Source organism: Trifolium pratense, linkage group LG2 (genome assembly GCF_020283565.1).
Source record: "Trifolium pratense cultivar HEN17-A07 linkage group LG2, ARS_RC_1.1, whole genome shotgun sequence".
Classification (NCBI taxonomy): Eukaryota; Viridiplantae; Streptophyta; class Magnoliopsida; order Fabales; family Fabaceae; genus Trifolium; species Trifolium pratense.
The window spans coordinates 16964565-16981461 of NC_060060.1; the positions used below are offsets into that span (position 1 = coordinate 16964565).

The window sequence follows — 16897 nt, forward strand, 5'->3', positions numbered from 1 at the left end:
TGGTACTACAATACCACTCGATTGATGTTACGACATCAATCTATGATTCATCAGTGATTCAGTGGTACTACAATACCTCTCAAATTTATGCTACGACATCAATATATGAATCATCGGTACTACGATACTACACGTGGTACTACGATACCACTGTGTTGATACTACAATATCAATCAATATAATGACACTGGAATCATTCTAATATGGTACTAAGACCACTAAATCAAAGGGATCATGGTACTAAGACCGTTCTTTATTTGAAGGAACTAGTGATACTTGATCACTCTTAAACCAAATAAGGTTTTTCTTTATTAAGAAAATTTCAACTTATAAAATATACAAAAAAAATTTATATTATGTTCTCTTTGAACAAAATCAATTGATAAATCACAATATAAGTTTTATCAAAATTATAAGTCTAATTACAAACAATAGAACAACACACTTAGTGTGCCGCAGACATTAAACTTGAGTTTTGTACATATATTTAGTATCAACACAATCATTAAAGAGGACAGCAAAATAATTCTTGAATAAGAAATTCATCATGGTGTTTGCCAAATTGTCAATGATCACTCACATTCTTTTGTTGAAATATCTTTTCTGGCATGTATATATTATCCCTTCCTAAATAGAACTAACAGGATTTTTGATTGTAGAACGGATAAACTTATAGATGAAGCGTAGCTGAGATACTAAGAGAATGATAACTGGAACACCGCCAAGGAACAACATGAATCCTAGAATGAACCCCCTAGAGCCGGTGTGATTCCCCTTTAAGATTAAACTAAGCGCAGCATAAAGTGCAACCATCATGGAGCAGATAGATAGAAGAAAGAGCACAATGCCAATTATTAACTTCCAAGGCAAAGCATAATAGAAATCCATTGCCTGATAACGCGATGTGAGAATCCCAATGAAAACCAAGACACAAGAAGCGGAAACAAAGATAGATACCATATCTGCAATAAGAAACATGTTAAATATCTTTTCATCCAAGAATATGGGCATCCCAGTTTGTTGATTGTTTCCACCCGGGATAGTAAAGGCTGCGGCAAACATGATAGTAAGGACGAGAGAAGCCACAGTGATATAAGTGCCAGCAGTGCCTTTTGTCCATTGCTCTGCAGCTTTCAGTAGCTCCTGGTGGCTTTCATAGAATACAGCAAAAGGCTTCTTACCATCCTCATTTTTGGCATCCAGGCAGATGGGATGCACAACACCCGCCACCGCCTGCATTCATTAATTTCAACCAATCTTCATTTTTATTTTAATCTTAAAAAAATAAAATTAATATTATGTACAAATAGAACATTTTCAAAATAATTTTGATAGGTGTGTCACTCAATCAATCAATCAATCTATTACCTTAAAACATCATCTCAATATTTTGATAGGTGTCATTCAATCAATCAAAGAACCACAAAATCTAAACAGAATATTTTCACTAACAATAACCACTTTATTTACACCACCCTTATCAATTTTATCAATTATTAAGTGGGGGAGAAGGGCTGGTGTGCAAATAAATCGATTATCATTAATTAAATCGGAATTTTACCACCGTATTTTAAAATCCAGAATTTTAACCCCCTTATTTTATAATTTTTTTTTTTATTTTGCTCTCTCTCCAAAATTCTGCACAAAATCTGCTTCTGAGTCTCAACTTCAAAGTTTTGCACAGAACTCAATTTGGATCTATAATTCACCAAACTGGTACCGAAATTACGTAATCGAGTTAGCTTTCCACATAATCAAAGCCCACTAAATTTGGAGTCCTTAACCCGACTCTGATACCATATTAGAATCAGATATACAAATACAAAAAGAGAAAGAGACAGCTAGGGTTTCAATAGTAGAATATCATTGCATTAGCTTGATATTACAAAAAGTTACTAGAGAATATATATAAAATATAATAGACTCTGAACTAACATTCTCAATAACATAGTCTATTATGTTATTATGTAACACTTCTCACTTCTTCGACCTTATTAGCAGAGAGTTTCACTAATAAAGATAATGTCTGATTTATGGTCACTCTCTGCAAATCTATCTTGTGAAAGAATTGGAAAACGTAGATACCCTTATTGACTTCTTTGATAGCTATTTTCCTCCCTGGTTGCCAGACTATTGCTATAATCTCCTTCATCACATGGTTTTTGATTGGTTTGTTTGTCAAAAACCTTCCAATCAGGCACAGGGATGGGTCAGCTTGAGCCCCTTCATTAGAGTTGCTCTCAAAAGTTAAAACTTCATCTTCGTCATCACTCGGACTTAAGTGTTCCATGCTAGCCATGGACGTGTGAAAACAACAACGTAAAGAATATGGATCCTCTCACACACCCGGAGAATAACCGTACCCTACTCACAAACAGAGAGACCCCACCAATGTTAGATAATAAGTTGTTGGGCTTTATGTAATTGGGTCTTTGGTTGTAATTGGGCTAAGAGTAATTTTGTCTATTTATGCTTTTATTGTATATTCCAATATTGTATTCTAGCTTTGCTCATTGAAGTGTTATGAAACCCTAATAGCATCTCTTTGTTATTCTGTTAGTTTGCATCTCTAAATCTAACATGGTATCAGAGCCGGGTTAAGGACTACAATGTGGATATTTGACTCAGGACTACGCTAGGCGTGAGGGTGGGTGTTGAATGTGTTGTTGGAGATTGTTTGAAGTCCCACATTGCTTAGGTTCCCGGGATGTGAAGTGTATAAATATGTTAGGGCAACCTCACCCTTTGAGCTAGCTTTTGGGATGAGATCCAAGCATTTTTAACATGGTATCAAGAGCATGGTTCGATCCTCCTTGAATTGTTCGTTGTTTGTGCTGTAAAGTTCCCAGAACTTTGGGAATGTTTTGTGATTGATCTGGTGTGAAAGAGCGTTGATTGATTTTGTTGTGGACTTGATGGTAGCTTCCTCTGCTTTTCTACAATATAAGGTGTTGGGCTTTTATATTGGCTACATTTTGCAAAAGCCAACTCTAGCCAGATGTTGGACAAAGGTGCTATAGCATTATCGTACAACATTGTCTGCTCTGTTTTTGCGCAGAATTTCTATTTCAAATCGAAGGAAGATTTAATTCGTTTTTATATGCAAGCTTATGCGCCAAGCCAAAAAGAGCCTTGTTCTCCAAGTTTTCCTGAAGGCGGTTTGAGTATTATTATTTAAAACAAAAATATAACTTGTTATATTTTTGAAAATAATATATTATATTTTTTGTGTGACAAACAAATTATATTTCTGAAAATAATATAGGGCTGACCGCAATTCATACAACTGTGTTTGTCTGAAGACCTAGCTTGCACATTAAGACAATTGAAGACTATAAATATGTGAAGCCTCAAGCCTTTACAACTCATGTATTCTAAACCGTGTTTTTACAAAGGTGTGAGTTTTTAGGGTTTAGAGTTTGTGTTATTTGTGAGCCTTTCTTGTGTCACTTTGATGCAAATTTAGGACTGTGTTTTGATTGTTAATTGTAAACTACTCCTAAGCTTTGAAGCACAGAGTTAGTGTGTGTGATTCACTCAAGAGCTTTTAAGCGAGAGTGTGGTCTAGTTTCTAGGAGGATGTCTCCACACTACAAGAAAATACTCATTTACCGGCGAAATTTACTGGCGGTTTTGGCCCTCAGTAGCTTACTGGCGGCCTAAGCCCCCAATAATCAACCAAAACCGCCACAAACTTATCAAATAATATTTAATTACGAAAATTTGAATTTATTGGCGGTCCTGGCCGTCAGTAATTGTCTTGGACATTACCGGCGGTCCAGGCCGCCACTAACTAACCAAGATTATTTAAAAAAAAAAAAAAATGGCGCCTCAGACCTTACTGGCGGCCTAGGCCGCCACAAAGTGTTGGTAATTTAAAAAAGTAGCCGTTGGAGGACTTAGTGGCGGTTTTGACCGCCGGTAATATTCTTGAAACACGCCCAGACATTAATGGCGGCCTGGGCCGCCGCAAAGTGGTTGGAAATTGAAAAAAAATATAACCGTTGGAGGACTTAGTGGCGGTTTTGACCGCCGGTAATGTTCTTGAAACTTGCCCAGACATTAATGGCGGCCTGGGCCGCCGCAAAGTGGTTGGAAATTGAAAAAAAATATAACTGTTGGAGGACTTAGTGGCGGTTTTGACCGCCGGTAATGTTCTTGAAACTTGCCCAGACATTAATGGCGACCTGGGCCGCCGCAAAGTGGTTGGAAATTGAAACAAAATATAACCGTTGGGCTTAGTGGCGGCTTTGACTGCCAATAAGCTCCAAGAACAGATTTTCACGAATTTTATCCCCCTCTATATATATCTTCCTTCACTTCACAACTCTCATTTCCTACAATCCTTTCTCTATCTAAAATTTCTCCAACATCTCTCTAAAAATTCTTAACTCTAAAAATTCTCCAACTTTTTATCATTTCACTCTTGTTTTTCTTCATTTTGGTAAGTATTTCTCTAATATTCTTGCAAGTTTAATATTTGATGTTTATATTGATATGATAAATTGTGTCTTATTTTTAAATATTTTAAATAATTCTGTCTTATTTTTATATTAAATAAAAGAAGTTTTTTTTAAATAAATATAAATAAAATTATTAAAAATATTAAATTTTATATTTAAATAAATTAAAATGTTTTTTTAAAGCAATTAATATTTAAAAAAAAATGTTTTTTTAAAACAAAATAATTAATTATTAAATTTTATATTTAAATAAATTAAAATGTTTTTTTAAAGCAATTAATATTTAAAAAAAACGGTTTTTTTTAAAAAAAATAATTAATTAAAAACGTTTTTTTAAAAAAAATTTGAAAAGGCTGTAGTGGCGGTCCAAACCGTCGCTAAATGGTCAAAATCTGGGCAAATTTAGTGGCGGTTCTAGCCGCCAGTATGGCTGACGCAACCTGCAAAAGAAACTGACCTTCTGACACTAAACTTTGCGGCGGTCAAGGCCGCCAGTAACTTCTTTGGTCTTTGAATTGACCGTTGTTACTTAGTGGCGGTCTGTGCCGCCAGTAAGTCTCGTCAGCTCGGTTTTCGACGGCTTTGGCCGCCAGTAATGTTACCGTCGCCTTATTTTCTGACGCATCGTGGCCGCCAGTAAACCGCCACTAAATTAGCTGTTTCTGGCGGTTTTCCCTTGTTTCTGGCGGTTTTTGGCCGCCAATAAAAGGCGCTTTTCTTGTAGTGCCATCTTGATCGTTATAATTGGCAGCACAATACGTGTTGTTAGAGGGAATTTGGGACGGGGTCTCATTATCTAGGAGGTTCCTAGATAGGATTGCACGGGTAGTGTCTAGGCGGAAAGTCAAGTACCGGGTGTTGGTCGAGGGCTTTGAACTAGAGCTATTATAGTGGATTGGTATCCACCAGAGTAGGTGACGTTGCACTGAACTAGGTTAACAAACGATCTGTGTTATTTATTATTCTTCTATTTATCGCTTTATTATATTCAGCGCCTATCTTGCTGCAGCACATGCTGTAGCATCTTATATAACATTGTGTTTACTGCGTGCCATATTTCATAAGGTTTGGTCTATGTGGCTTCCGCATAGAAAAAATTTTACTTTGGAACGTAATTTGGATATGAAGGTTGTGGTTTTGTTTATATGGATTAAATTTGCAATTAGATTAAGAAGATAACATATTGTTTTATTTGATAGTTGTTATTTGTTGAAGGTTGTCGTTTCACTATTTCTTGTCTTTATGGATTGAATTTGCAATTGAACTATGAAGGCAACATACAGTTTTCTTTGATTGTTTCTATTGGTTCGTGGGGGCTTATGTCATTAGAGAGATGGTTGTTGGTTTGTTTGTTTTTCATGGTGGAGTAGTGGTTTTGTGAGACTAGTTGTCACCTTTTCCATGCCAATGTTTTGGTGTTTGGTTCCTCTTCTCTTATGTTTAATTTTGTTCATTTCAGCTTCATTTGATTTCGTTGGTTTGGTTTCATTCGGAGATTTGTATGAATTTGTTTGTTTGGTGAGTTACAATAGTGCTCACAATTTGTTTGGTGGGTCAAGTACTCACAATTTGGTTGTTTGGTGAGTTAAGTGCTTGATTTCTTTTGATTGATTGCACTTCTCCCTCCTATTGGTTTCTTCACTTTGATTGCTTATCTCCCTATTGGTTCTGTTTGGTTGTTTGGTTCTCTCTCTGTCAATTCTTCTATTTGATCACTTCTCTCTGATGATTCTTTTGTCTGATTGTTTCCCCCCAATGATTTCTTCTGTTTGCTTCTCCTGATGATTCTTTGGTCTGAATTTTATATGATTGCTTCTCTCTGTTGATTTTCTTAAGTCTAATTGCTGCTCCCTACCGATTTTCTTGTGTCTGATTGGTCTTCTCTCCCTTGGTTCTTTTGTTTGGTTGCTCATCTCTCTATTTGTTCTTCTGCTTGGTTGCTTCTCTCTCTATTTGGTTTAGTTATTCTCTCTGGTTTGGATTGGTTTGATTTTGGTTCGGTTTGGATTGAAACAATTTGGTTTGGTAAAGTTTGGATTTTTTTATCGTTTCAGTTTCGACTGGTTTGGATTGAATATTGGATTGGTTTGATTTAGTCATCCTCTCGTTCTAGTGGTTTCTCTTTTGGTTGCTAGTTGCTGCTCTCCACTGGTCATGATATTAGTTGATTTAGTTTATTTGCTGGGTTAATTTTGTAACAAGCTTAAAGCTTAGTAAGCTTAGCTTGAAGGGTAGTATTGAGATAAAATGTTTTGAGTTTATATTATTAAGTATGTTTTTCGTTTTGTTTGACAAACTGTCGATGCTTCTTGTTGTTGCATCGTGAGTATGAGGGTAGGTGTTAGATAATAAGTTGTTGGGTTTTATGTAATTGAGCCTTTGGTTGTAATTGGTCTAAGGGTAGTTTTGTCTATTTATGCTTTTATTATATATTCCTAGGACAATTCATTGTATTCTAGCTTTGCTCATTAAAGTGTTATGAAACCTGTTGGATTTTTATATTGGCTACATTTTGCAAAAGCCAACTCTAGCCAGATGCTGGACAAGATATTGTAGAGCATTGAGTACAGCATTATATATGTTCTGTTTTGCGCAGAATTTTTATATCAAATCGAAGGAAGATTGATTTTATTTTTTATTCTCTATTTGTTCTAGAATCGAATCCAAATCACTTCGCGACATCTACCATTCCCAGACAAGCTAATGGATTTAACAGCCACTGTTTCTCTTGAAAAGCCAAATATATATATATATATATATATATATATATATATATATATATATATATATATATATATATATATATATGACCATCAGAGCACAAGGCGTGCTAAGAAGGTCAGAAACATTACATGGGTGAGTTCACAAAACAAGGGATAAGAACAAAAACAGCAACCAAATCCCCAAACAACTAAACAAACCACACTAAAGTAGGGAGCAAAAACACGCCAGCAGATTATGCATAACTAAACCCCTTAGATCGAGATTTGAGAATCCACCAAGATAGAACTTTTGTTTCCTCCACAACTTTTTCCCAATTAAATCCCACATGTTTGAAAATAATAGCTTTCCTAATTCTTCAAATTACATAAACAACAGAGACCTAAATCACTAAAACCCTAATCTTCCTGGAATCAAACTTTTAAATAAGGAAAAAAAATAAGGAAAAAATACGCTAAAAACATAACATTTGAGAAATTGAAAATCACTAGTTTTAGAATCTTGAAGAAATCCGTTAGATCGGTGGCGGAGGCTGCAGACATCGGATAACACAAAATTGGAGGAGTCGGAGAATGCTAACATGCCGATGGTGGAGGCTGCGGCGGAGATTAAAAGCTTTAAGACGAAGAAAGTTTTTTGACGATAAGAAGAAGAAAAAAATTATGCCAAGAAGAAAGTTGTTTGAGACCGTAAAACAATTCGAAGAAGAAGCAAACAAATTATAAGCAATTAGGACCAAAATGTAAATTAATAGAATATAATACCTAAAATATAATTAATTTAAAAATAAAAGTAGTCAAAATTACTTTGTGGTAAAAAATTACTCATGTTTGACTTAAACACATGTAGATGAATTTCATTAGTGTCACATGACCACATCAGCATATGGCATATGCCCTTAATTTATGTGAGGGTTAAGAATATAGTATATGTAGTTTGTCAAATAAAACGAATATATATGTATATAGTGACGAGATGAGATGAGATGAGATGAGATGAGTGACCTGAAACCATTGTAATTCTCTTTGTATTTGCATAACAGGACTCAATATGTCATTATCGAAACTAGATGAAGGAACAAAATGTACTGCTGCCATGTGCAACAATTCATTGTCTGAGTGATCTCTAATCATATCCTTCTCCATTCCATTGAGAAAATATACGAGTTGGAACACATCTTGTCTGCGATTGAGAATAGCATGCCAAAATATGCCTCTACCACCGTTGTCGGTAACTGACAGTAGATCAGGATTAACTTCCCTCATAGCATTTATGAACTCAACTGATCCATTCTTAGCTGCATACAGCATAGCTTCATGTGCTGAAGCTTGTCTGAGCCCTAAACCATTAAATCCTTTTATATTTTGGATCAAGTATTTCAATATTGCCTGAGCTTCATAATTCATAAATTTTAAAGTATATATTGACCTTATTCCTGAAACACAAGGGAAGAGATTTATAAGTAATTGAATCATTGCAGAAAATGAAATAAAATTGGAAACAGCTAACATGTGTCTTTAAGGCACTTGTTACTATAATATAAATAGTAATTTTACCTTAAAAATTGTGCATTTCATACAATCTTTAGAAATCAACAATTAATTTATTCAAAAAATAAAACTATTTAAAGTATCCTTAATATGTGTCGCACATATTAACATGACCCAATAAAATTAAGCATGCAGAGGCTAACACAGAATCACCGCTACAATTTGTTTGCCTTTATTCACACATTCACACACACACACACATATATATATATATATATGGGGTTACTAATTTACAACCAACTAAAAACATGTTGGTGTAAATTAGCAATGCGCACCTTTTCCATTAACACTAAAAATACCCTTCTTCCACTATTTTAAATAAGTTTAAAATAAAGGGCATTTTGGAGTTTTTTTAAAACAAAAAACAGCAAACATGTTTTATCTTTTCTTAAAATTCTCAAACATTTTTCAATCTAACCATTTTATCATTGAATTATTTATTATTATTAATTAATTAATACTGGATAAGCATATTCACCGTAACAAAAAAGACTTATCATTGTGAATTAGAGACAAAGTCATATCTAAAATAATTTTTTTTTACTAAATAATTGAATTGTAATAGTACCTGGAAAAAATAAGATGCAAGTTAAAATTAAAATTGGTTATATAGAATAATGAAAAAGTAAAACTGTAGTCATGTTCACTTAAATCACTAGCTTAATTAGGAACATGAATTTTCTGGTCTACAATAGTTGTTATTCAATTTTATTTAAAAAATAAAAATACATAAAATTGTTTAAAAAAATTAGAAAAAGAATTTGGATTAATCGTATATGTTTTTTCAAGTTGTCCTTTTTTGATTTTCTAGGTTGTCATTTGTTTATTTAGGTTGCACATATTTATAATTATGTGAGTGTAAATTAGTAAAAGGGTGTACAACATTTAATAAAAGTTACCTAACTAACCTTCAATTTTCTAGTATAAAATAACTAAATGTCAATGGTTGTTTTTTCCAAAGTGAAAAGGTGAGCATTGCTAATTTACACCAACATATATATATATATATATATATATATATATATATATATATATATATATATATATATATATATATATATATATATATATATATATATGAGTCAGGATCCGTTGACACCAACTAGTTTGACACCAAATGTTACACCTCTCAATAACGTTTTAACCGATATAAATTTTATAAAATCCACCGTTGGATTGAAAGTTTACATCATATAGATCATTTGTGTAAAATTTCAGACAAATTTAAAATCATTTGATATGCTATTGAGACACATAAAGATTAACGGTATTTAAAAAAATACAAAAACCGTTAATTTTGATGTATCTCAATAACATATCAAATGATTTTGGATTTATTTGAAATTTTACACAAATGATCTATATGATGTAAACTTTCAATCCAACAGTGGATTTTATAAAATTTATATCGGTTAAAACGTTATTGAGAGGTGTAACATTTGGTGTCAAACTAGTTGGTGTCAACGGATCCTGACTCTATATATATATATATATATATATATATATATATTTTCCATTAAAAAAATTTAAATTAAAAACAATTATTTATTTTATAAAAGCATTATAATTTATACCAAAGTTGTCAGAACCGGACCGGTCATCGAATCGGCGAGCTCACCGGCTCAAGGTTCAATTGGTCGGATCGGGTTCCACCGGGGTCGAACCGTTTTTAATTAAATATATATTTTAATTATTGATGACATGCGTCATTACATGAAAATAAGACCAATTTCAAGTGTTTTTAGAAGAATTGTAACTCATTTCATGGAAGAATAATGCACTAGTTTGAAGATATTTGCAAAGGATGAAAGTAGCTGAAGAATGAAGAAAAATCAGCTAATATTCTGTTTTTTTCGCCCCAGGCGAAAAATCCTGTGCCTGAGGCGAAAAATTTCAGTTGAAAAGTACCTCTCTGTCTGTTCTTTCGCCTGAGCCGAAAAATCTTGTGCCTCAGGCGAAAATCCTGCAGCCTGGGGCAAAAATGCTTGTGCCTGAGGCGAAATTCTCATTTATTGACCCCGGTTATAAAAGGAAAACACAGATCTGAGATAGGGTATCGAAAAATATATAGCATTGGAAACATCAATTTTGAGAACTTTTGAAGATCAAGGAGCTTGGAGACAAGGATTTGAAGGTGGAAACACATCAAGATCATCTTGTAATCATGCTTTCTTTCATTTCTTTGATTGTAATTTCTTTTATCACTATGTGTAACTAAATTACCATGATTGATCCTTAGGGGATTCTTATTATTATTTCTCTTGAACTATGTGATTATCATATGTTATGATTAATGAATTACGAAGTTAGTTTCTTCAATCATTCCTTGTTCTTAATGCTTTGCATAACTTGATCAATTGTGTAATGTTTTCAATTATTTGTTTTACTATGACGATAGGAATGAATGATCGATCTAGGAACGATTGATCAATTAACTTTCACTTAAGACATTTCGGATCGTTAATTGAGATTAAAGGATTAAAGGTTGTAAACCTCAATTGATCATAGATTACCTAAGACATTAGGGATCGATGATCAAGGGAGAGGATTATGTTACCAAGACATTGGGCATAATTATTTTTGATTTAATCTAATCGTGAAACTAAATTGAGTAAATTCGTTATTATACATGAAATTACCAAGAGAAGTAGTAATTAGATGAACCAAAAAGATCAATCGTTTTTCTTCATCTGATTTAAAACCTAAGTTATTTTGTCAGTTTATGATCAAACTTGAACCAAACAATTCCCCCCTTTTTATTATATTTAAAATTATATGTTTAAGTATGAATTCAATTTGTGTTTGAATTACAACAATCCCCGTGCAAAGACCGATTTTTATACTACTTGACGGCTATTTGTACACTTGCAAATTATTCATCAATTAATATATAAATAAAAATATATGAATAATTGCTCAATATTTCACAATTTCACACATTAAAAAGATAAAATATCACAAGTCAAAATAAAATAAAATTTATAAATCAAACCAAATTAGAAATTAGATAATAAACTAAATTCAATAACACAAAATAGCACCATAATATCAATTGACAACATACTGTCTTAAAAAAAAAATCAATTCCTACGATGAAAAACAAATCTTTCCTATTCCTACGACGTGTTGTTTTGTTTCAGTTTTTTTTTTTAAAAAAAAGTTAAAACGACGTCGTTTTGCCCTATTTTTTTATTAAAAAAAAAATAATCTGCAAAACCGCTAGGACCGTGCCGGCCGGTTCAACCCGGTTCGAAACCGGTTCAGGTGTTTTTTTGCCGGCTGGTTCCTATCCGGTTTTTGCACATAACCGAACCGTTTTCATGATCGGTTCACGGTCCGACTGGCCGGTCCGGTCCGGTTTTGATAACCTTGATTTATACTCAAGCTTTTTTATTCAAAATAATTTTTTATTGAAAAATGCTAAACAGTGCTCCGGGACACTAATTATTTTTTTTGAACCAAACAAACTTAATTCATATCATTAACTAATAAATGTTCAATATATAAGGGAATAATCTCAAATCTATGGAAACTAGCTCAAACATTGGCTGCCCTAGCAAGAGTATGAGCAACCAAATTCGTTTGTCTCCTAACAAACTTAACCTCAAAGTTTACATAAGAAAAATAATGTCGTTAACAATTAAACTAAATTCCGAATTGTCCCGTCTTTTCGAATGGATAGCGTCAACCAACAACTTTGAGTCACTTTCAAATTGAACTCGCTCAAATCCACGATGGATAGCCTCTTTCATAGCATGTAATAGTGTCAATGCTTCGCCTTCCACTATGGAATAAAAAGACTGCTGTCATTGAGTCAAGTCAGCCACAAAATGCCTATTGGTATCACGAAAGCAAAGACTCATAGAAGTAACATCAGATCCAACTACAAACACAACATCAACATTACATTTTATCCATCCCACTCCTGGTTTCTCCCACCGAACCGGCCTAGGATCCTCAACAAGAACAACGTTATGACGCTGCAGTTGGTGGACAGTAAACCACTCATTCCAGATGACGAACGTCATGCTTCCAACTTGGTTCGAGGACTGAATATTGTCATTCCAGATCTTGTCGTTTTGATTATTCCAAATGCACCAAAATAACGATGCAACTCGTCCTATCATTGCACTGTCCTCGATTCTGCACATTCGAAATACCCTGTCTACGACAGTCCCATGCTGGTAAGCTGCATTATGCAGCAACTGTGACAGGCTTGCGACCGACCAACATTCGCGAGTTGCTACGCATCCAAAAAACACATGAATATCATCTTCGACTTCAACATTGCACACATAATATGAAAGTTTTATCTTGAAACTTGTGCATTTAATAATTTAAAAACATAAAAAATTATCTTTTTAATTAGCATTAACTTTGCCTTTAATTTCCTTTTTTTTTAATGAATTCAGATTTCCTCCATTTAGAGAGATAGAACAAGTGAAGATTAGTGAGACTCATCGTGGCAACGTATCACATTGGTGCGTGAAATATGGAATTATGGAAATGTTCGACATTTTCCAGAAATATGGAAATGTTGTTGAAGTGGTGATTCTGGCGAAAAGAGATAAAGGAGGGAGAAGGTTTGGATTTGCTCGGTTTGATCAAATGAGAGATATAAGGATATTAATTCTGTGTACAACTCATCATCATAGGCAAGGTTGTCAGAACCGGACCGGTCATCGAACCGACGAGCTCATCAGTTCAAGGTTCAATTGGTCGGACCGGGTTCAATCGGGGTCGAACCGTTTTTAATTAAATATATATATATATTTTAATTAATATATAAATAAAAATATATGAATAATTGCTCAATATTTCATAATTTCACACATTAAAAAGTTAAATATCATTGGTTAAGAGACAAATATCATCGTTAATGATATCATTCTTGTTATGTTATCTAGTGTAAACTATGAAGTCAAGTTTGTTAGGAGATAAGTGAATTTGGTTGCTCATATGTTAGCTAGGGCGGCCAATTCTTGATCTAGTTTCCATAGATTTGAAAGTATTCCTTCATATGTACCAAAAAAAAAAAAGTATTCCTTCATGTATTGAACTTTTGGTGATTAATGAAATGCATTAAGCTTGTTTGGTTAAAAAAAAAAGATAAAATATCACAAGTCAAAATAAAATAAAATTTATAATTCAAACCAAATGAAAAATAGATGGAAAATAAAAACTTTTTCTATTCCTACGACGTTGTTGTTTTGTTTCATTTTTTAAAAAAAATTAAATTAAAACGACGTCATCTTGCCCTGTTTTTTAAAAAAAAAAAAAAAAATTTGCAAAACCGCTTGAACCGCCCGGTCGGTTCGCCGGTTCATCCTGGTTCGACCCCGGTTCACACGTTTTTTTGCCGGTCGGTTTCCTGTCCGGTTTTTGTTCAAAACCGAATCGTTTTCATGACCGGTTCACGGTCCGGCCGGTTCGGTCCGGTTTTGATAACCTTATAGGTTGAGATTAAATATATGTTTGTTGGATTTGGCTTTTTTGAGTTAGATGCATCAAGTTAACTGGTTTTAGGCGTGTGTGTGTTGTGCCTGTTTGTTGTTTTAGGCACTGTAGACGTAGCTTGTGTTGTTTATGGATGGATATAGATAGTAATAGCTATATAAGGCGTAGTCCCCCTCCCCCATTGATTAAGTTAAGAGTTTAATTGTTGTGCATTGTCGGTGTAAAAAAAATTTATACATACATTCAATGATGTGTTGCCACATCATTTAATTAATATGATATATCATGTGTTTTTAAATATCATACATAATGTGTCGGTATATTATTAGATACATGGGTAAAATAATTTTACACCGACGGCGCATATAAATTAAATTCTTTAAAAAAAGTTGAGTTTAATCACAATTATGTAATTAAACATAATGTAAAAAAAATGTATTTAATAATTGTAATATTAAACATTGTGTAATTATCAATTTTTTTGTCAGGTTACCTATTAGGTAATGATAAATGCATTTAATATTAGGTTAACATATTAGGATTTTTAACTTCAATCACAATTGAAGCACATGTTTTAGTGGTTGAAAAACTTTATTGTAAGCAAATGATGCGGGTTTGATTCCCATCGTAGACAAATTTAAATTTTTTTAACATAAATATGCAATAAAAAGAGAGGGAAAATGAGCAGGAAAAAGATTAAGTTTAGGGTTAGCATATCAGAATAAGCTTAGAATATATAAGAGATGAGTATCAGCAAGTCAGTAAGGACCTATGTTGCCCGGGTGTGGGTACGGTACCGGTATGGGATACGTCATTTTTAGAAAAATTAAGGTACGGGTACGTCCCTATAATTTTTTTAAAAAATATAATTATATATATCAAATAATAGAGTTATATTGTTAAAACCTATGTTGCCCGGGTGCGGGTATGTTTGGTAAATAAATAAAGTTCCTTGGAACATTTTTAAAATAAATTCAATTAATATTTTAAAATATTAAAATAAAAAAATAAATGAGTTAAAAATAATGGGAGAGTGGGGAGTTATGGGTGGTTACTTCTTATTCCCATGGGAATGTAAGATTCCCACCATTTAACATGAGAATAAAAAGTGGGAAAGTCATGTGTAATTCATATTCCAAGGAATAAAAAGTTCCTAGGCATAATTTTTTAAAACTTGAAACAAACATAGGAATTAAAGATTCCCAAAGTCACATTCCTGGGAATAAATTTATAATCCATGAAACAAACACCCCCTTAGGTAACTTATACATATTTTGCTACAATGATACCATCATTTGAGTATCATACATTATTAGCAAGTAGTCTCTTTTATATTTATTTTTTTAACTAAAATTAATGATATTAAATTGATGATACGATACCCTAAATAAGGTACCATATCATCAATTTTGATACTCTCTATGTCACATCATGGAACTTCAATGATAAAAAAAAGTAAGGTACGGATCATTAACCTAGGGTGTGTTTGTTTCAAGGTATGAAATTGCATTCCTTGGAATGATATTCCTATGAATATTATTTCCAGGAATAACATTCCTACTCATGTGTTTGGTTAAAATTTAGATTTCCTGGGAATGTTTTTAAAATTTATATAAAATAAAAAATTGAAAAAATAAAAATGCAAATAAATGTGAGTGGTAGTGGGAAGTTATGAGAAGTTATAGGAAGTTGAGTTTTATTCTCATGGGAATGTTATATTCCCACCCTATTAGCATGGGAATAACAAGTGTAGAAGTTATGTGTAATTAACATTCCTGGGATTAAAAAATTCCTGGGAACAAACTTTCAAAACTTGAAACAAACATAGTAATGTTACATTCCAGATCTCATATTCCCAGGAATAACATTACAAACCTTGAAACAAACACACTCTATGATACTCCGGGAGATGTTCTAAGATCCTAACTCCTTGAAACATGATTTCACACATTTTTTTAAAACAATAATAATAAAATTATTATTAAAATAATATTTTTTTATTTAATTAAAAAAAAATTATTATTAGCTGGCGTGAAATTAAAAATAAATATAAATTAATTTTTTTCCACGTGTGCATGTCACATCATAAAAAATGCACAGCCAAGTGTTCATTTGTCTGCCTAGGAGACAAAATGAGAGAATCTTCATATTATAGTGGGTAAATAGAAAGAAAAAAAATTGCGTAGGGGTGCGCTAACTTTGTGGGGGTAAACATCTATTTACCCTTAAATATATTATATATTGTTGATTTTTTTTTCTTTCCATGACATTAGTACGAAGTTTCCATCACCATTAATGATGATTAATCTTCGTCGAATAACCTATAAGAGGCACAAGGTGAATTCTCTCCTCCAAATCGAATTTTTTCTATACACATGATTCATGATATTGAGTGGTTTTACTTACCCAAAACATTTCGGTCCTTTAAAAAATGAACCAGCGAGCATCGAAATCCACGAAGTAGTTGACCTGAACAAATCAACAAATCGACCGGTAAAAATATACACAAATCTTCGAAAAAGTAAAGAAAATAATATATAAATCATCTTTAAAGTGCCAATTGCATTTATACACTCATTCCGTCTAAAATTATAAGAAAAAAAATTAAACTTATTAAAAAATATAAAAAACATGATAACTTAAAGTAAGTTTTTTATATTTTCCGGGAAATTGTTTGACGAGAAGTTGTAAATGTAATTTTTATTA

General features: G+C 32.8%; 1 protein-coding gene across 3 annotated transcripts in view; it reads right to left on the minus strand.

The window, feature by feature from the left end:
* Nucleotides 1-236: 236 nt before the first annotated feature.
* The window catches only part of LOC123907661, a 48977-nt gene continuing 32316 nt past the window's right edge, over nt 237-16897 (minus strand). The window contains exons 6-8 of one of the 3 annotated variants that reach the window (XM_045958014.1): nt 16598-16660; nt 8189-8619; nt 237-1233 (exon numbers count right to left, since the gene is read on the minus strand). In XM_045958014.1, coding sequence (XP_045813970.1) covers nt 628-1233; nt 8189-8619; nt 16598-16660 — 1100 coding nt within the window. In that variant the 3' untranslated portion in view covers nt 237-627. The remainder of the gene's footprint in view (nt 1234-8188; nt 8620-16597; nt 16661-16897) is intronic. The other 2 variants (XM_045958015.1, XM_045958016.1) reach the window with 2 other exon arrangements.